General features: G+C 38.6%; 1 protein-coding gene across 1 annotated transcript in view; it reads right to left on the bottom strand.

Annotated features, from left to right (window-relative positions):
- Window positions 1-8429: 8429 nt before the first annotated feature.
- Window positions 8430-21479, bottom strand: part of LOC124168126 (intraflagellar transport protein 81 homolog) — a 328055-nt gene continuing 315005 nt past the window's right edge. Inside the window, exons 12-13 of the mRNA XM_046546249.1 lie at window positions 16856-16987; window positions 8430-8971 (exon numbers count right to left, since the gene is read on the bottom strand). Coding sequence (XP_046402205.1) covers window positions 8875-8971; window positions 16856-16987 — 229 coding nt within the window. The 3' untranslated portion in view covers window positions 8430-8874. The remainder of the gene's footprint in view (window positions 8972-16855; window positions 16988-21479) is intronic.

The following is a 21479-nucleotide window of genomic DNA, read 5'->3' as shown; positions in this document are numbered from 1 at the left end:
GAGAATTTTTTCTGATATAAAACCTTGTGGGGTCCAAATTAAAAATATGCAATACGTTTTCTTTGAAATATTCAGTTGCCCCTGGATTTGGTAAAAATAACCTGAATTTCTCTTCAGACTTATATTACCCTCCCGAATGTCGCAGTATTTTATTGTTTTGTTTTTAATACCCTCAATAGGAGTGATATCTTTGCATGAATAAGGGAACTTCACTTCCACAATTCCTTCTCCATCCTCCAGTTGGCCATCAGGGGAGGCAACCAAAAATGGGAACTCCTCGTCCACGTATAGTCCAGCTGGAAACACTTTTTGACCAGTCTTTTTTTTTCATATTCCTCCAAGGCGATTCTCTCCATCGTTTGGCCTTATTCAATGGCCTTATTTTTGGCATATCTTGGGCGAAGAATGGACCGGACTGTATTATCCCGAGCGGTTGTCGCCCGAAGTTTACAAACGCGGCCGATCGCACAGGCAGTCAGCCTTTTTAGCCTCTCGGCCATCCACAATTTGGAGTGCCGCTGGTCCTAAGTCTTCTCCTCGAGGGCTGTCCTCTCATCGGCACTGAGGGTGATTCCTTCAATAAAAGCCTTTGCGGCTTCAGCATCAATTTCCACCGACTGGGTTTCAATCAGCCCATAGTGCTCGTCAGGGCCATCCATACGAGTCCTTTTACGCCCTGGATGGGGCATGTCTAGTTTTCTTTTCGATCTACTCTCTGCCTCCCTTATTTTTTGAGCAGCGTACTTATTGGTGAATTTTCCTGGGCTCTTTGTGGCCAACTTCTTGTGAATAATGGTTTGTAATTTCGGTCCCACATTATGGGCAATTGCTGCAACCTCACATCTTGCAGCATATGATCCTCGAAGGGAAAAATTCACCCTTTTGCCACCTATGTATTTCGCCACGTAGGAATTGTACATCTCTGCCAAGTTATTGTTAGCATTAAATATTAAACTTGGCACGTGGCGAGCAAGAAGAGTATTTGCGTAGGACAAATCCTCCCAAATACCACTTCCTATGAGTTTGGGAACCAAGTTTAGCTCACCCGACTTAGGACCCTTGCAAAAGTACTCCTTGCAATTTTCGTGCTCTCCAAATACGTGATAAGGGCCGTTTCTAATGTCGCTCTCCAACAGCTTGATCGCCTCTGCAGACGTATCTTGTCCTCCCTGGCCCCTGTACTGGATCGCTGAAGTCACAGCAGTCCTAAGTCTCAGCAAACATTCGGAAACTTTCTTCCGAAGGCTAAATGGCACATGCCCTTTAGCATTTCTTGTCCTCTTACTTATCTCACGAATCCTATTGCAGTAATTCCGAATTAAATTATTAGAGCATTCTATCTTTAATACAGGTAAATTAACCCCGTATGGGAGTATATTACAGTACAGTAATTCCTAATTAGTTCGACGTAGGACTGGTCTTGTATTATAGTGACGGTTAAGACTTGTGTGCGTCAGTTTAATGACACCGAAAGGCATGGAAATAAGATATTTTTGTAAAATAATTAGAATATAGAAATCTCTTAATATTTAATGCATCCTTTTCAAAAATTTATCCTTAAAATGCAGAAAGGCATTGTTTAAAACTAACTAACCAGAATCGTAATCGGCGTGCTGTGATCGTATTAAAAACACTTACATGGCTCCAGTGTAATTATAGCGCAATATTGTAGATATTAGTCTTATTAAACGTGTTGTGCAAAAATGGGCTACGACTACTTGCGTCTTTGTTCATTAAAATTGAGATACGCGGGATAAGTCGTGAGAAACGTCCGCAATTTGAAACATCATCAGCCCAAATTATTCTTGGTAGGGAATATGTGATTATTTTGTTCATTTGTGCATATTTTTACATAAATTTTACAAAATAAATTTGTAATATACATTCAAAGTATTATTAATTTACATGTTGAGTGATTACATCACTTGTTTTCCTAGTTGGAATGAGGACGTGGGCGTTGTAGTCACTACTCCAGCCCCATCAGAGACATAAATAATCAATCTGAGGGAATAGTTTGTTCTAACAGGCCGGGAGTGAAAACCGTGACCTCAGATTTTCCAACTGAAAATCCGACCTTGACGCAATGGAAGCCGGAAAACAATCCTTCGTCGAAGGCAAGTGGCTCAAACAATGGAGAAATGAAATCATCATTAGTCAACAATCCTAAGATTGGTTTGACGCAGCTCTCCATTTCTCTCTCCTATCCGCTAATCTCTTCATAGCTACATATTTATTCTCTTTTACATCCTTTATAACCTGTCCAATATAACTCATTCGGGGCCGTCCCTTGCCCTTTTTCCCTTCCACTTGTCCTTCAACGATTGTCTTCATCAGTCCATCGTGCCTCAAAATGTGGCCAACTAAGATGTCCCTTCTTCTGCTTAATGTTTTTAGGAGGCTTCTCTTTTCTCCTACTCTCCTTAGCACTTTATGGTTACTCACACGGTCAATCCATTTTATCTTCATCATTCTTCGGTAGCACCACATTTCGAATGCTTCCACTCTTGACTTCTCTGCTGCTGTCAACGTCCAAGCCTCGCTTCCATAGAGAAACATACTCCATATGTAGCATCTGATGAATTGTTTCCTTACTTCTATGCTGGTATTTTCAGCTGTAAGAAGATTCTTCTTTTTGTAGAAAGCCCTCTTCGCCTGCGCTATTCTACTGTGTATTTCTTTCTTGCTCCGTCCATCGCTGGTAATTCGGCTTCTCAGGTAAGAGAACTCGTTCACCTCTTCAAGCTTATGCTTTCCTAGGTTGATGTTTGTTTTAGCCTCCTCTCTTTTACTGCAAACTAACATCTTGGTCTTCTTTTTGTTGATTTTCAGCTGATATCTGGCCATTGTCCTTTCCATGTTTGTCAGCGTCTTCTTCAAATCCTTCTCTGTCTCGGCTATGACTGCTATGTCGTCAGCAAATCGCAGCATACTAATTTTTTCTCCGTGGATATTGACACCCGAAGCTTTCTGCTTGATTTCGTTGATGGCTTTCTCTATGTAAACATTAAAAATTAAGGGGAAAGCGCACAACCTTGTCTCACCCCTTTTCTTATTCTCGCTTCTGCACCGTTTGGTCCACATTTGATCACAGCTACTAGGTTATTATACAAACTATGAATAATTCTACGATCATTGTAGAGTACGCCGATTTCTTTCAAAATTCTAAGCAATGAAATATACCAGTAAAAGATATCATAAATTCAGAAAATTTGTTAGACAAACACTTAGACTACCTTGACACCGACATCAGCTACTTCATGCACGGTACATGTTGGTTAACCTCTGAGAAATACCCTACAATATGAATCCGGTACTTTGTTTCAATTTACCCACATTGTTACTATTGCTTTTTCGCCTAAATTTGATGAATCCACTTAGTCGTAATCAATAGCATAATGCGATTTTGAAGAAGTGGACACAAAAACTATCCGCGTAAAAAGAGTGTCTTGACCTACCGCGAACTATATTTTATTGTCAATGGGAATTTCGTGATGCATTATCACTGTCACACGCTAACACCGTGGCAGTTAGTTATCCCTTCGTGTAAAGCTGTATAACTTTAAGATAATTTAAAGTCCTCTGACAGGTAAATATTCGTAGACTTGAAATGTTTGCATAACAATTCCTTGCCAAATGAACGATTTCATACAAATACTATTACGACCCGTTAACGCAGATGTTTTCGAGTATGGTCTATCACCTCTGCAAACCTGGATAAGGAGCTTTGCGTATATGCCTCATGTATCATAGATAATTGACGTAAGGAAATAGCAAATTAAGACAGGCGAAAATAAAACTATCCTTTCAGAAAGAAAAAAGAGTATCCAGGACAGATTTCGAGTGGAAATTGGGTTGATCATGAATAATCCGAATCGAGGAACTGGCTCCAATAGAGATGACAATTCAGCGAGGAAATCTTTCGCCAACTAGATAATTTTTTGGAATTTTTTAATGTCATCTAAAGTCACTGAAGTCAATAAGGAACTTACAAAAAGATTAGGCGTTGTTTTGAAAACAGTGGCATCAAAACGCGCAATCAACGTGGAAGGGTTATATAAATATGCTCTAAGGATGGCAAGGATGTGCGTGGAGTTATAGGATGGTATTACATGCCATCCTCAGTTCATGCAGGTGATATTATTTTAGATGGGCATTATTTTAGGATATTATGCCGGCGCTACAGAGTAACGCCAGGAAATTTTCAACTGCTACGGTCGATGAAGATCTCTTGAACATACTATTATTGTATGCTGACCCCGTATTATCATCAAGGGAACCTTAACAAATGTGAAGAATGCCTTACCCACCCGAAGTTATGAATCTTCTATTGCCTTCAATAAATGAATATTATGACTTCACTAACTAAGATGGTTCAATGGGGGACTAACTCGGGTTAGCAATAGCAAATTTTATGTCATTAGAATGTCTTTACGTCATTTCTTCCTGACCATTAAGTTCAACGTATCAATGCGTTAAATGGTGGAAGTTCGACATATTTAAATAAATAAAATATGGTAGCCCTCTCCCACAAATATTTTTGTGGAAAGGGACTATATTTGTGCGAAATGGGGCTAGTCCCGGTATACTTAAAAAAAGGGACTATAATACCCATTGCCGTGAACTTTTGTTCAAGGACGGAAAAATTTATAACAAACTAACGCAAATGGAAGATGATAAAATATCTGCCTGTTTAGGCATTCATCTGCTCGAAAGGATTATTATTTCGCCTAATAATTAACATTCAATGTAATGAAAATCAGGGATACTTCTTCCTTACCCTCTTTTCACCTTAGGCCACAAAAAATGATTTTAAATCATTCAACTAAGTAAAGTTATACATAATTAAGACATTTTCAACAAATATGGCGGTTCTGCGAGCAGTATAGGAGCCTAAAACCATTGGTCCAGCCAGACAAGCCGTTCCTACCACTGTGAGCAGGGCGCCAGGTTCTCGGAACAACTCTTGCCCTTCCACCCGCCACCTGCGGTGCATAACTCTGTGCAGGAGTCAACGCCTCGCTGGACATCACGAGACGAACTGCTACAATAACCTCTTTACCTTGCAACGGCTGGACTTCCCAATTTTCTTTATTTGTATTATCTTCTGTTCACTCCTTCGCCCTAAGTACAATGAGACCCTTTCCTTCTCCCTCCCCACACTCATGCCTTTCCCACCATTTCATTTCGGTCGCATGTCCCTGGGAAGGAAGTGCGAACTGGGGAATACCGCGAGGAAGGACAATGGAAGGGGCGGGAGAGAGAGGGTTTTCGGAACTCCATTGAGGGATTATATGGAAAGGGCAAACGGATTGTTTCAGAACAGGTGATAGAAAAGCAAAGACGGAGGAAATGGAAATATGAGTTGTCGAGCAAGAGATAGTGTGAGGCGACAGGGAGGGGTTGGGTAATGAGAGGGAAAACCAAGGGGCTAAGGAGAGACGAGAAGCGAAGAGAACAGGTGGGGTCGTCTAGGGTAGGGACCGTTTGAACCGCTAATGCCTCTTTCACAGATCCATCTCGTCGCCAACCCTCCTCCCACCGTGGGTTCGGTGTCCGCGCGTGTCTCTCGAAAAGTGCGGATTTTCCCAACCAGCCCCCTTCCCGTACGCAGCACCTACACCATTTGTACCCCTTCGGCATTATCCACATCGGCCACCTAAAAAGGGAAAATCCACCCCCTTCTACAGCATGCGTTACCAGGGCGCCGAAGTCGGAAGGAAAAACCGAAAACGGAGGCTAAGGAGAGACGAGAAGTGAAAAAGGACGGAGCGAAGTTGGGGGTGGATTGATGGTGGATGTAGGATGGGGGGGGGGGGGGGTGGAAGGGGGGGGGCACCTCTCCCCACCCTTTGCCTTTCATACACTTCACTATCCCTTCTTCTTCCACTCTCCCTCCCCCGCACACAATTTTCTGTCACGTAAAGTAGCGTAACCGGATAATGTTTGCGGAAATTATGTGGTACGCTCAAATAACTAATTTACACAATAATACTGCGTTAAAAGTAGTAATGTAAAAAGCATCCATATCATGTCGATTAATTACCATGAATATTTGATCAGCAATATGAGGCATTATATACTCCGGTCAGGGTAGCCTTTTTTAGTCGAAATTAAAATGACGATGATGCACTAAGCGGCATGAAACTATCACATTTGTATGGAGCGAAATATTTAAGTATGAGATGTTGCGGATATTGCGTGAACGCGAGCATCCTGTTGGCTTAATCAAAAGTATGCAGCCGTGAATCCTTGACAAATGTATGAGTTAATGATGTGATGTTATAATAAAAAAAATAAATTAGAGACACAAGCTGAGTCCTGAAATCATTGGAAGTAATTTTGAAGTCTCCTAAGAAACAACACTGGTTCCATTTAAAATAAGGCATCCACATAACCATGACTTTGAGTAAATTTGGTGCAAAGAAACTTCCCTCTAAATTATGTAACAGCGAATTTCGTCTTGTATTTACAAAGGGAAAAGGAAAAAAGTCCGTGGAACGATGCACATCAGTGTTCGGATTAATGGTTTTCCGTATGCTTCATTCCAATATATGCAGGAGTTACGAATAATGCTGTCATATCTTTTGAACTATAACTTTGTTATTGTTTTCGTCGTCAATATTTTGCATAGACAAAAAAGGACGTAAGTTTAATGAAAATGCTATTGTCGAGCACGAAGTGTAGAAGTGAGTTTTTAAAAAAGCCGGATTCCTAGATGTTTTGCTTCGGATTGGAACACGCAAGTTTATTAGAATTCGCATTAAATTTTTTAACAAACATATTGCAAAACATCATGCGTAGTACACGTTGTCCATGGGTTCTTGATATACCTCACAACAAAATTAAAATCACTTAGAGAAACTATATACGTTTCTATAACAAAGATGTAAATCCGCACGCTGGTCCACGAAGCGTAATCGATGACGCGCAATGCGAACTTCCAAGAATTACTATGATTTTCGCAGAACTGTAGGCACGGTAATTTCCCGAGCTAACCGTCTCCATAAAACATGGTCGGAGTTTCATATTGAACTGTATATCACTGATAACCTTTTAGCAAGAGAGAATACACCGATAAAACTAAAATATTACTTTACCACATTGACAGTAATAACTCGATACAATTTAATACTGAAGTTTATATAAACCAAGCAGGATAATACGTAGGATTTTTTTCCGTTACCGGCGTTTCCGATAATTTATATACAAAATTCATTACCACGCATATACTGTGCATGCGCAAATGCTTCTTGCTTGCATTGAAAAACATAACTTTTTTATAACACGGGAACGAAATATTCATGGAAAAAGATCATCATGATGAGGAAGTAATCTGGCCATGAAGTCATGTAATGTTAAAAAAGTACGCAACGTTCTGTCCGTCTACCGTGAATCAGTTCCTATTTCTGAGCGTGTTACTGACCCAGAATCAAAATCGGCTCAGAAGAATGGAGTACACATCACACGCTAAACGCCCCTCACAAAGCGTACATCCTCCATAGGATGAGGACTACTCGGCGGCTGCCGGCGTCCTGACGGCAACAGACCCTATGCTAGCGCTCTCTCCTTCCTCCTCCAGCGCGCTGAGACTCGCTCAGAGGCTAAAGGCGATGTAAACGGGAGAATGTCGCAGCCGTGGAGAACGAAAGAATAGCGTGCAAAGGTTCGCATGGATTGACTTAGTGCCGCTACTATGAGGACTACATTAAAATGGTATGGATTAATATGAAGATAAAGGATTATCGTTTAAAAAGACCGTAAAACATTTTGGGTTCCGTCATCTTACACGCCGTAGCAGGCAGCCAATTTTGCCGAATTTAGTGTTTTTCCGCGGTCAATATTGCAATATGAAAAACGAGAAATGAAAAATTACGACGATCTTTTTAAATATCCATGTTTCTTCTTCGTAAATAAGCATTCAAATGTTATGTGCATAGAATAACAGAGGCCTCAGACGAATCTGCCCAAACGTCTGCAGCGCAGTTTTTGGACTAGGTATCCGGGAGCCAAACAAAATGAGCAATTAAGATGAACTCTAAACTATTGAAGTTCTTTCAATATTGCTGTTATTTGACGTGCAGCCGAACTTGAACTCAGCAGTCTATCCGAAAAACCCCTTGAAGTAAAGATGAACTGGGGTTTGAAATATCAACTCAGAGAAACAAACATACGTCAAAGAAACAGAAGCAACTTACCCGCAGAAAATCCAGAATAATATTTCAGGAGATCAATTACCTACCTTTCTTGGATCTTTTTATTTCGGTGATAGCAGTGGTTTCCATGGGGTCCTTCCTCTTGAAAGCCTCATTCCCTCCAATCTATCAAGATTCGCGATTCGTCAAAAACTGCTACGGGTGTAGACATTATGGCATGTGCCCCCCCCCCCCCTTCGAGACGCTTAAAAACTAGACAAGATTTTTAATGCAGGTGTCATTACGTTCATTTTATTTTTTGTATTACAGAGACTCAGTCATTTAATTTAATATTAATAATTAATTTATCGAAGAGAGTCAACCTTGAAGGGAAGAGCATTGAGGTTCTGCAGATTATAAAATAAAATAATTTTATATTGCCATGTCATAAAATAAAAATATTTTATAACATGGCAAAGTTTCAATCAGCTATACATTGGACACAGTAGATATTACAATGACCCCACTGAAGAACAAAGTTTGAATACAAACTGTTCCCATAAATAGTGTAGCTCATTGAGTTCTTTGGAAATAGTTTGCATTTGACGGAGCATATTATTTGGACAGTAATTGCATATGGTACATTCATAGCAACACGCGTTATTTTAACACAGCGTGGAGAGCAAACAGCCGTAGTTCTAATTGCTTATGACGCTTAGCCACCTGAGTGCATGCACTCCAACTAGGGCAATACCAATGTTTCTGATCCTTTCCCCCGATGAATAGTGTCCTGGACGTGGGCTGGAGCCTCCAAGTCCTTCCTCTTCACTTCCAGCAAACTGAAATTCAGCAATACTCTCTCAATTAGGTACTTGCAGTGATGTCACCCATATTAGAAAACCTACATAAACATACACATTATATATTAGGAATGATGAGAAAATTGTCTATTCAATGAGACTTACTAGCATGATGAAATAATTTCATGCATGTTCCCCATTATTCACAAAAAATAGATATCGTCATTTAAAAATCTAAATACGTGAAATACGTACTCCAGTAATAATAACCGTTTTTTTCAGGCAATTTAAAAAAATAGAAAACCACCCTATTATCCATGGGTGAAGTTCAAGCAATACAAATGAAACACTCACTCCTCTTTCAAACTGAATCTTTCCAAATTGCCCTCATCATAGACAAGACATATTTTCATCAGGAGTGCTCTCGGTCTGCTGTGACAGCACAGAGCATATCTTTATATTTTGTCTTCTACTCTGAAAGGAAAAATTCTAATTGGGACAACTTCAGACTCATCCTGACACTACAACTCTGCTCTGAGCCTTTCATTACATCCTTCCTTGGACCATGGCTAGAAAAGCATTTTGGGGAGGTTAGGGGGTTAATATGGAGAGGGAGGACATGATAATCTTTGGGTGGATGGGGTGGCTGCACGTTTTGTGGGCTCTCTTGCTTCCTCATCACTCCACACCTTATCATTCCTCTTTGTTCCCGCTTTCCGATGAACCCCATCAAATCTACCCTTTACACACTTCAACTCCAGCATGCCTCTGACCCTTTCAATGCTCTCCCAAAGATGAGCTATAGGACAAAATGAGATCAACTAAGGCACAGCCTTGTGTAACACCTCTGACACCCTCACTCTCCATCCCTTACCTTCACTTGAGCTGTTTGAGCAATAGGGCAGATCAAAATAATAATTTTTTTTCAAGGACACCTGGTCCATTCTCAAATAGTAAAGAGGTTTAACTCTTAAAAAGACCCATAACCAGGAGCGGATTTAGATTAAAAGAGGCTCTAGGGTATCCCATTTGTGAGGCCCTTTCACAACCCTTTTTTAGTTTGTGAATTACATTAGAGATAATAAAATACATAATTGCTGCTATACATGTATTCCGATATGTTAAATGAAACATATGCATAGTGGTTGGTACCAACCATACCAGGGGAAGGCGCACAACCCCTGTGCCCCCATAGGTATCTGTATCCACTGGAGTGAATGTAGGCCCTAGGCTGAAGCCTAATTAGCCTATAGGAATATCCACCCCTACCCATAAAATTTAAATAAGTTAATCCATGCACCTTGCTCCAAGAGCTTTTGTGGAGAGAGAAGTTGAAAATCTAAAAATGCATGATTTTAAATCCATTACCTAATGATTTTACTAAGTTTCCAGAGCATGCATCGTTGCATTGCCTGGTCCACATATTATCTAAACTTGACTTGGTACTCGCAAGTAGTTTTAAATTCGACTCGAGATCAAAAAGTACTACTCGCACATCCCTACTACTTTGTACACATTGTGAACGTGGTTTAGATATCCTCCTGACAAACAAGTCGTCTTATTTCCTTGAATGTGTTACTTTGTGGACATCATGAATTTTTTCACTGTATTTCATGATTAGGCCGCTTTATAGTTGAGACAACTTTCCGCGGGCTGCTGTTCACAGCACAGCACTGTGAAATCCAGAGACTTGTCTCGTCGGAAAGCGGCCTAAATGTCACAGTATCATACTGGGAACAGCAGCCAGCGAAAAGCAGTTTCATCTGAAAGCGGCCTCAATGTAGCTCTTTGGGTATTTCACAAGGTAATCAGGGCACCACCACTATGTACCACTTTCAGACAAGCCGGATTTACTCTGCCCACTGAAAACCGCATGTTTTATTTTCTAATGAGTTTAATTACGTTCATTATGATTAGTGATGGGTCGGTTCGATTCCTCGATTCTTCGATTCCTCGATTCTCGGCCAAGAACCGGAATCGAAAATGAGTACTTGCCAAGGTGAAAAATCGATTCCGATTCCAGTAGTACTTGAAAGTAAAAATTTACATACGACCGCGTTTCCAACAGTCATTTAAATTTTCGCGCCATGTAATCGTAATAACAAAACCATCTTCTAGGGATGTGCGAGTACTCGAAATTTCGATTCGAGTCGAGTAGTTGGTACTCGATTCGTGCGTTTCGAGTAGCATTAGGAATGTCGAGTCGAGTAGTTACGGTTACAGAGCTTTCGCGGCTAGTAAGTCCAGCAATCTGCCGACAGGAAACGCTGTCATGAAACTCATGTAATAATACAGTTTTTAAAGCCGAAGATTCATTCTATTGCCTTTGCCTGGTAGTTTCAGTTTGCCGAATTCACTATAGTTGTCGACGTGGGCCAAATACCTTTACGCCAGCCGCGGCGGCCGAACGTCTTCCGACCCGGCGCACACTGGTCCGAAATCGGAAAAAGCTGGAATAAAGTCCAAAGTGACCTTTTTGGGGATAGAGACTTGAAAATTAGCGTAAATACTCATAAATCATTACCAGATATAGATTTATATGCCATTTTACATAAATACGACCCTTTAGTGAGATACAGTGGCCCAAACATGACCAATTTTCAATGCCACGCGAGATATCATTTTTCCTCAAAAAATATTTGAATTTATCCAGGTGGTGTTGCGTTGGTATGAGTTTTATGGAATAAAAAACGGAATATTCCTTTGAATTGGTGCTTTGCCTATACTCTCCATGGATTTTGAAGATTTTGGCTCACACCCGTCTGGTTTTACAACCACAAATGGCCGACCCGTTTTTCTCGTGAAATTTGACATAATAATTAGACATTATCTTTCGTTTACGAAAAATATAACTCGGAAAATTTGAACCACAATAAAAAGTAGGGAATTCTAAAGAGTACTAAGTAGAAATCTTGGAAAAAAAAAGTTTGCGACAAAGGAAATAAGAGAGATTTTTTTCAATCGCGCGTCAAGGCTGAGCTACACGCTGCGGAACTCTTGAGGCTCGGTAACAGGCCGATTTTTCAAGTTTTTTAAAACGTTAGTCTTGAAAATCGTCATTTAAAGCATGGATAATCGTCTTCATTGACTTAAAATATTAAACTAAGGATGTTAAAAAGGATTATGTATAGATCGACTTGACCATTTAACGCATTACTCGAGTGAAAATACTAAGGATTGGATATTTTTCGAAACCATCCCGCGCATAAGAAATATGGCTCGGGTATTGAAGTAAAGTGAAGAGATTAAGGCGGCATGCTTAAGAGAGAGAAAAATGAACTGTTTCCGTGAAAGTCAACAACCGATACCCTTTTTCCCTTTCCATCTTCGCCGAGGTGAGTCGTGTGGAAAGGGTAGTTTTCACATCACAACCCAAGTAGCCATGAATATCGGCTAAATATTGGTCCAATATAGGCTTCAGATTGATATATCGGCCCCTCATTGCCATCATTCTGCCAATGTTGGTCCCATATAGGCATCCTATATAGGACCGACATCATCTGCTGATGTTATGTTATGAGAAAAAAATCTAAGTGCCAATAAGATCATGTTTTAAAATGCAATTCATTAAGTATGTAAACTATTAAACATTAGGTCAAGAATTTTTTTACTCACTTTGGACTTAACCATTTTTGTGGCCTAGTGAAAAATTGCGAATGAAACAGATATTGATGAAGCAGTAAAGTATCTTTTGTTTCAAAAACACTCTTTGAAATATGATTTTAATTTTTTTTAATCCATTGGAGTGATGGAATGTATTTGGTACTTCTCCCAGTGGTGAATATTACTCAAGCCTTCGGTCCGCTTTTCCCATTCCTGAATGCCTATTTTCAAACTCCCGCTCGTAGTTTAAAAGTATCGACCTACCGGCTACCATCGATCTAATCGTATATCGATTGCCATCGATAGAAAATGTCCACTATTTTGCTGTTTCCTGCCACCGCATGCCACAATTGCATCAACTTGCTTAATGACTATGAGTATTACCTTAGGATGCAAAGTTATAGTGCTTTAATGAGTGTTACTGTGATCCAAATCAAGTTGCAATCATGTGCATTGAGCTGCGAATCAATGGTTATCTGACAGTGCGGTGTTTTGTTTACATTCTGTGTACTTCTAGATCACTAGAAAGGGTTTCGAACGTTGAGATTCTTTTACTAGCTTCATCAGAACTGGGTGAGTAGATTTTTTTGTATTGAAATTCATACTAGGCAGCATTTATATCCATAATATTGTGAACCATTTTTACCTTGTGGACTTCTTCATTGATTGTTGTCTGCGCAATTATCTTGTAGACTAGGGTTTCAACTTTAACAAGTAATCAGATATTATCCTAGCGTTAAAACCAACAGCTTACTTAATATCAAATCATATATTTACTGTGAACGTGCGATTCCCCCTAGCTAGAATCTGTACAATAGAGATGCAGTAGTCCATTGACAAAATTCCTGCTTTGAGGCACCGCGCTTTCGCAGAAAACATGTTATGCGAAAATAATAAGGTTTTTATTTTATCCCAATGACTGATTCCTACAGAAAATTTTAATAGGAAGGCTCATGGCGCATGAGGCATAGTTGTTGAGAATAATTAAATTTAAAAACTAAAGAATGCCAATAAGAATGCTCAGTAAAATTTTGAAATTTGGTAAACTAGAAGAAAAACATGATGGCTGCAGTGTTTTAAAGATTCATTTGGTGTCAAACTCTTAGAGTTGCCATAATTCTAACGCAAAAAACGTCCGAAAATTGCATTAAGAAATTGGTCGGTAGAAAAAATTTTCTAATTGATGACCTGAATCACTTTAAAATGCAATGATCTGTCCCAGAGTTATTTAAGTTAAAGTCTGCAAGAGTTTGGCGTGGGCAAAACACATTCTAGAAATCCGCTTGGTGGAAATGGTTCAAGATGGAATGAATATAAAATCTGCCTAATAGGAATTTTAATAATCTACTCATCTAGGTGCTGCTAAAGCAAGTAAATAAGTTTGATACCCTCTCGAGGAATCTGGAAGGATTCCTTAAAAGGCAAATGGAAAGAGACGAACATCCTTTCTTCTCTTGTTTTATTCCAAGCAATCACAATTAAGTGTCAGCTGGTATAAATTTATTGTCATCGAAGCTGTTTCTTAGCTCACGAAATGTAATTTTGCTGTTCCACTTTTAATGGAGCAACTAGGAAAGTGTTAAACACATCCACTGATATGGATATTCAGGCCTGCATAAGCAAGATTTTGGCTGGTGCTAAAGGCAGAGGAGACAGACATGAAAGAAGACTGTCAAAAGCTGTGGTTCAGTAGTTTAGTTGTAGCAATAGAATGTTATTAAATATTACATTCACCTTAAAAGTGTTTTTTCATTCCTACTCCTTCATTATCATCATCAAATCAATCTCAGTCTCTGCATACTAATTCTTTATTCCTGGATATTAACACCCTTGATTTCATTGATGGCCGTCTCGATGTAAACATTAAATATTGCGGGGGACAATGCATACCCTTTTAGCAATCCTTTAGCTATTCTTGCTTCTGCACAGTTAGGTCCACATTTTATCATAACTATTTGTTTTTTTATACAAGATGTGCACAGGTCTAAGATCACTGTAGAGCACTCCAATACCATTCATGACAACAAATGCTATCATATTGATGTTTTTTACTGGTTTTGGACACGTCTTCTTCAATTCTCATTTGTCATTCTAAATATAGGTCCAGCATTTGCTGAAGAAAGCCGATCAATCAATATTGGGTGAGCACCAGTGAAGTGGGTAAATATAGGCTGCCAATATCGGCAATAAGACTGAAAACGTTATAATATGGCCATTGGCCCTATATTGGCCGTCAATATTGGTCCGGCAATGGTTGAAGAAAGCGGAGCAATATCGGTCCAATATTGGGTGAATGCCGGTACAGTGGGTAAATATAGTCTGCCATTATTGGGCCAATATGGGCTGCCAATATCGGCTAAAAAACGCAAAATGTTACATTTGGATATTGGCCCTATATTGGCAGACAATATAGGGCCGACATAAGAACACTGGCAGATGATATTGGTCCGACATAAGCCCGATATTGGGAGGCTACTTGGGAAGGCTCTTTTAGCCTTTTTTATTACTGCGTCCGTCCGATGTGATATTCATTTGTAGCGTTTAGTTTCTTTCTTGAACTTAAAAAAGCAAGGGTTTTTAAGGTTGATTAAATGACATGAGATGTATAGGATACGTTTTGTCTCTACAAAGCTAAAGCTTAGTTCTATAGTTCGTTCGCTTCATCCACTTGAATTCCATGAAGATCCAAGATCCATAAAAATTGTTGATATAATTTTTAATAAAAATTCCAATGTTTCCAAAATCTTGCAATTTTGGTAGGAAAGTACTTGCCCAGTCACACAAGTGTGTACCAAAAGGCAATTTTCTGCAGGCAGTAATACTGTAACATGGAGACGTCAAAACCTGCTGGCTGAGCATGTAGAATAATTGAATTTTCTGCTTGGGAATTTGAAAGGGCCAAATATTACATGATTCATATATGTAGTATGTAATCTTTATTATGGCTGCGAAAATGACTGTACTCAGGGCTCTCCCTTTTAGTTAGGATACATATATATGATCGACATATTACTTGGAGTTAATTAATTTCAATTGTGCCAATGGAACTATTGAAGACACATTAAATTTCATTCATCTCTTACTTCTGACAATAACCATCAACGATCCTCATTATATTTTCCTTCTTACATTAGACTAGACATTCATCATAGAAAATTGGAGTAGAATATATGTATTGTAGTATGCATTGCTGTATTGCCTGGTTCAGAAATTATCATACTCGACTCGACACTCGCAAGTAATTTTCAACTCGACTCTAGATCAAAAAGTGCTACTTGCACATCCCTATTATATTCCAAAGGAGCAAATGCAGACTAAATTTGTGAGACATTGTTGATAATGATAAGATATTTTCAATATAAGATAGATATTAAAGGAGATACTTTTATTTTAAATTTAAACAAGAGTGCTAATATTCTAAAGTAATACCTATGAGGTAACACCACTTTTCAGGTATGTTATGTTTTAAAATTTAGCTATTACATTTTAATTACATAGTGATGATATGAAAGATGCTTTTGTCAACTGATTCTTTCACAGAGTAACATTTTTTTAAGTGGTTGTCTTGTTGCCTATTTTTCTTGGAGCCTATGGTGTCAGAATCGATGGAATCGGTATCGGTAGAATCGGAATCGAAATGTTAGAATCGGAATCGGGATCGGAATCGATAAAAATTTGGAATCGACCCATCACTAATTATGATTATTTCAGATAAGTTACTTGTTTTTTTTACTAATGTTGATCTTCCCCGGAAATATTTTAATGCAATGAATTAGAGAGAAGTATAAATTTTATACTAATGGTGAAAACATTGCTCGGTGATTTCTCATTGATGACTCATTCACAATCATTGATTCTTTTGGTGTAGTACTGTTATTCTACCACATATTATTGAAAATTAGCAAAGAAAGCTATCAAAATCCTTGGTTTATCAGAAAAATGTAGCATAACAGTACATATGCCTCGGAAAACAATTTTTAGGGAGAAGCATGAACAGAAGAAAAAAATTATGAAAATCGCATTTGAATTGGTGAAAATCGTGATTAACATTATAGTCACATGTTCACGGGAAAACCCAAGAATTCACGTTAAAATTGGTGTTATCACATTTGCAACTTTTGCATGTCCCTATTAATGACACACTAGTTAATTTTCTATGAGTACAGGTTCTCATTTTATGGAGTGAAAACTTTAATTATCTCTTTGCTAAAAATCTTACACCATGAATTAATTTTATCTTACATAAGATATCAAAAAAACTTCATTCAACAAGTTACCACCCTGGAGCACAATGATGTTGCCCAGACTGTGTTCACATACCCACGCACGTGCGTCCATAGTGCCACACGCCTCAAGGCTGTCTCTGCACCCAGCCCTTGCACACGCCTCTGCTCCTCTGCCAGCAGACGACTCTCGTGTGCCTCCGCAGATGCCTGCTCAGAAAGCCGCTCCCTGCAATCGCGCAATACAAGAGATCAGCAAACACACTGCAACTACACAACACAGTGCCTGCCTTGAGCAAGGCCAACAGTGATGAAGAGATTAAAAGCCTTGGTGAGGATCACACAAATGGGAGTATCACGAGAGAAGGCAGTGTCAACTGGTGAGCGCATTCTCAGCAGAGCAGGTCTAGTGACAGCAGTCATTTGTCTGGATCTACCATTCTGCGAATATGACTGCAAGTCTGCTCATGTGCATTAAGAAAGTCTTCCACAGCGATAGTTTCCATGAAATGTCATGAAAAGCACAATGGCTTCAAATCAGGGGGGCTAGTGATACCCATTATTTCAATTCCCTGACAGTTAAACGATTTTTCCTCCGGCACATCATAAAAAAAGATCACCAACTATTGATTGATCCTCCTGAAGAACGTATAACTTCTCCTCCTTCAACTTGACTATATTTTAATGAAGCAGAGGTTAAGGAACCAGATAAAGGGCTGAAAAAGCTGCCATAGGTCAGTTATGAAATCTAATAATAATGAAATTCCAAAATTCCGTACGAATATCAAAAAATTAAACAATTCAGCAAAGAAGACATGGCTATCAGAGAAACTAAGGAGCCAAAAAATCAACAGGCCTTCCAGGAAGTAGTGGAGAGCAAGATAGCATTAGACCAGACCGAGAAATCAGTGAAGAATACGTAGTTGGAAAAATATCAAAAGTGGGATTCAGGGCTAGAAAAATTCAAGGGAGAGGAAAATGTGAAATGAAAAAGCAATGGATCATGGATGAAGTCCTACACCTCATTGAAGGATGGAGAAAGTATAAGAATGTGAATATGAGGAACGACAGGCTTGCAATAAGAGAATAAGGTATGACATTTCTCGGAAAGCGATAAAAGCTAGAAAAGATGATAAACTATGCAAGGACGTGCAAAATAACCTCGTACAAGGGAAAGTGGAGGTGACTTAAAGAATAGTGAGGAACCATTTCAAGGAACAAAGTAGCATATGCAACAAGTATGGAACAAGTGGGACAAGTATCTATTTTTGCTTTATATAAATGATCTACCAGTATGTACTCTCAAATCTGTCACAGGTGTCAAACCTATACTCTACGCTGACGATACTAATGTTATTGTATCAGCCCCATCATTGAATAGCTTGTCCCTTACAGTGCTCAGTCACTGCCACTAAACTCCTACATGAATGGTGTCAAAATAATTTCCTCAAACTGAACCTTGACAAGTCTGGCCTTATTTATTTTTGTAACAAAAATAAAGCACCCGAAGCAATACCAATTGTTGTAGAAGGAAAACAACCCCCACAAATTTCCAGTTCACAGTTCCTAGGAGTTACCTTGAACAAAAATATAACATGGGTCGCGCACATCAGTAAATTGCGCAACAAGCTTAGTTCAACATGCTTTCTCGTAAGATGCTTCAGGAACACCGTAAATGATGATGTCTTATTGTCTATTTACTACAGTGAATTTTATTCTCACATTATTTTCAGTATCCTGTTTAGGGGTTCCTCTTCCCCTGCTCCTGAAATCTTCAAAATTCAGAAGCGCATTATAAGGCTGATGTGCAATGCCCCTTACGTCTTGTACCTTGTCTTCCACTCTTTAAAAAACTGTCTCTCCTGCCACTTTCATGCATATATGTATATCTATGTTATTAGTATGCATGTAAAAAATAACATTCTTCAGTACACATCAAATGACTTATACCACGGCCATAACACTAGAACTTGCAAAGACCTGCATCAAAACTTTATCAGGACTCAAAATACTGCCCTAGGTCCTAATCCTAACGGCCTGAAGATTTTTAATGGGTTGCCTCCAGAGGTGGAAAATGAGAGTGGGACCTCGGTCTTAAAGAAGAAACTATGTACTGAAGTTTCTGAAAAAAAAATCTATTTTATTCAGTTAATGATCTTCAGCATTTGCAACATATAATTTACATATTCCTATTTAATTTTTATTATGTATCTAAATTGACGTGTCCTCTATTTTTATTTTGTGTACAACCAACAGATCTCTGGACAAATAAAAAATATTATTATTATTGTTATTATTTCCTCTCGAATCATGGTAAAAAATCATGCAATAGCACTCCCTTTCTGTAATTATTAAATAATAAATATATGTTCACTGATGCATGCATGTGTGTTTAAACACATGAATATAATGGTTTAAAAGACAGAACTGCCTTTCATTTCCGACGGATATGAAAAAGTGGTGCCTGTCACTAAAGCTTCTCTGTAGTGAACCACCATACATCAAATTGCCCAAATTATTGGTCCTCTCCATTACGATGAAAAGAGATTTTACTGTATAACCAAAAATTCGTCAAATAATACATTAAAAAGGTGAAACCACAAATCAGCAAAAATGCCTTGACACTCTCAGCGTAGCACCTAGAAAATCGGCTGGCACTCAATGGGTTAAGCAAAAGTGAGTTCATCCACATTGCCACCACCACACTTTCTCCAAGCAACTTAGAAAACGCTCCTTTCTATTTCTAAATATTCCATAAAATCAAGTTTTTTACCTTTGTCAAATACAAGTAACATTTAGTTAAACAAGTTAAAATCAGATGAATGGTCCCAAGTATATAAATTAGGGATGGATGGATGCAGGATTTTTTTCGGACCCAGATCTGGACTGGATCCTTGATTTTCGGTGCTGGACCTTGGGATATTATCGGATCCAAATGCATTTTGAAATTCCTGCTATATAATGAAGTAATTATTCAAGTTCCTTCTGGGTACATACAATCAAAGGAATACTTTGTGGATTTACATACACATTTTAACATGTTTAATGATTAAAATCATTTTTATATGCTTTAAATTAATTTTTTTAAACTATAAAAACTTTACATTCTCAGGATCTAAACTGTTACAGTTGCGTTTAGAAATGAAAATAGGTTTCAATCTTTGGATAAACCATTGACAAAATTTTAATATTCCTCACATAGGTTTCCCCCAACTTTGTCACTTTCTCATCCCATTCTGACTTTCGCTTCACCTGCAAATGCTTCAGTTTTAGCGAGGCAGATTTGGCACTTCCTCGCGATAGTTTTTCTTTATGCCATATAAATTAGATAGGTTCTCTTTATGCCATTAAAACTGTTTCTACACAGTGCAAGACATTTGTATCTGCATATCATTAAATTAAATTGAAACTGCACAATCTGAAACACACTTAATAACGTTTAGAACAGCATTAGCATCATGTGGGACAAGTTGTGTGAACAGAACCAGACGACCGCTCAACGAGAAGGAAGGGGTGGGCAGCAAAGGGGCATAAAGGATAGGTGGAGGGGTAGGAGTGCGCTCCCTCAGTCTTTCAAGCAATGAGGCTAGGAATGAGGGAGTCGAGGACAAACATGCCCAATCTTGCTATTTTGTGACGACGTTGCCTTCAAAGCGAAGCCAGGCAACCTATGTGATATACACAGTTGGCGTTTCCAGGCCGTATCTTCTTGTTTAACGGTACTGATGTCACACCTGTTTATCAGAAAATTGTGCTGTTTGGACAGTGTTGAATATTTGTATAGTCTTGTAATAACTAAAAAAAAAACTTTGTTTTAATCAATTTGAGCTTAAAATCCTACATATGTTAGAAATGCGACGCCTTTGGTATCATTCTTTTTTGAATCTCGCACACATCATCCAATTGCCAAAAACTATCGAGACATCTTCGCATCCAGTAAGTCACTCACCTAGCATTTGACCTCCAGTACCCGATGAAGGCCAATATCCGCACATATTTGGATCCGAGGTATCCGATCCAACCATCCCTAACATAAATTTTGCAAACATAGATTTGTAGTCGCAGTTTAAAAATTATTTTTTATGTTCATCAATTCTGAAATAAAATTTCCTTGCTATTTGACCAACATGGCAACAATTAAAATTTTTTGTCAAATCTAAAGAAATATACATCACTTTTTTTCTTACCATTAATGGCAACTTTAGAATTAAATGTAATTTACTGGAGGTATTAGGATTATAAAAACACAATTTAAAATTATTTTAAGGGAAAATTTTCCAATTTCATATGGTTGCTGTCTAAAATGGAAAATTTTTCCACTATTCATTTGACCGCAAAATAGAAGAGGTTTGTCCAGGACCACCTGGGCACTTTAAGTGTGCAGCTGAAGAAATTAAGGAGATTGTGTTCAGTGCAGTTACAACAGTCCAGTACAGTTAGGAGAAGTCATTGTCTGAAGGCAAGTTATCACTATACTGGAAAATTGCAAGCATTATACCAATATTCAAAAAGGGAAACAGACAAGGCCAAGGCAACTATCATCAATTTCATTAACATCAACTATTGGCAAGGTACTCATGCATTATATCATTAGCAATATGTATCATGACACTTTGCAGAGTCATAACTTCTTCCATGGCTGTCAGCACAGCTTCCAAAAAAGTAGATCATGCGAAACACAGTTCACACTCTTTCTTCATGTCATTCTCAAATCTGGTGAA

Source organism: Ischnura elegans, chromosome 11, assembly GCF_921293095.1.
Source record: "Ischnura elegans chromosome 11, ioIscEleg1.1, whole genome shotgun sequence".
Taxonomy (NCBI): domain Eukaryota; kingdom Metazoa; phylum Arthropoda; class Insecta; order Odonata; family Coenagrionidae; genus Ischnura; species Ischnura elegans.
The sequence above is the reverse complement of the archived record's forward strand: the minus strand, read 5'-3'. Positions and strand labels throughout refer to the sequence as shown.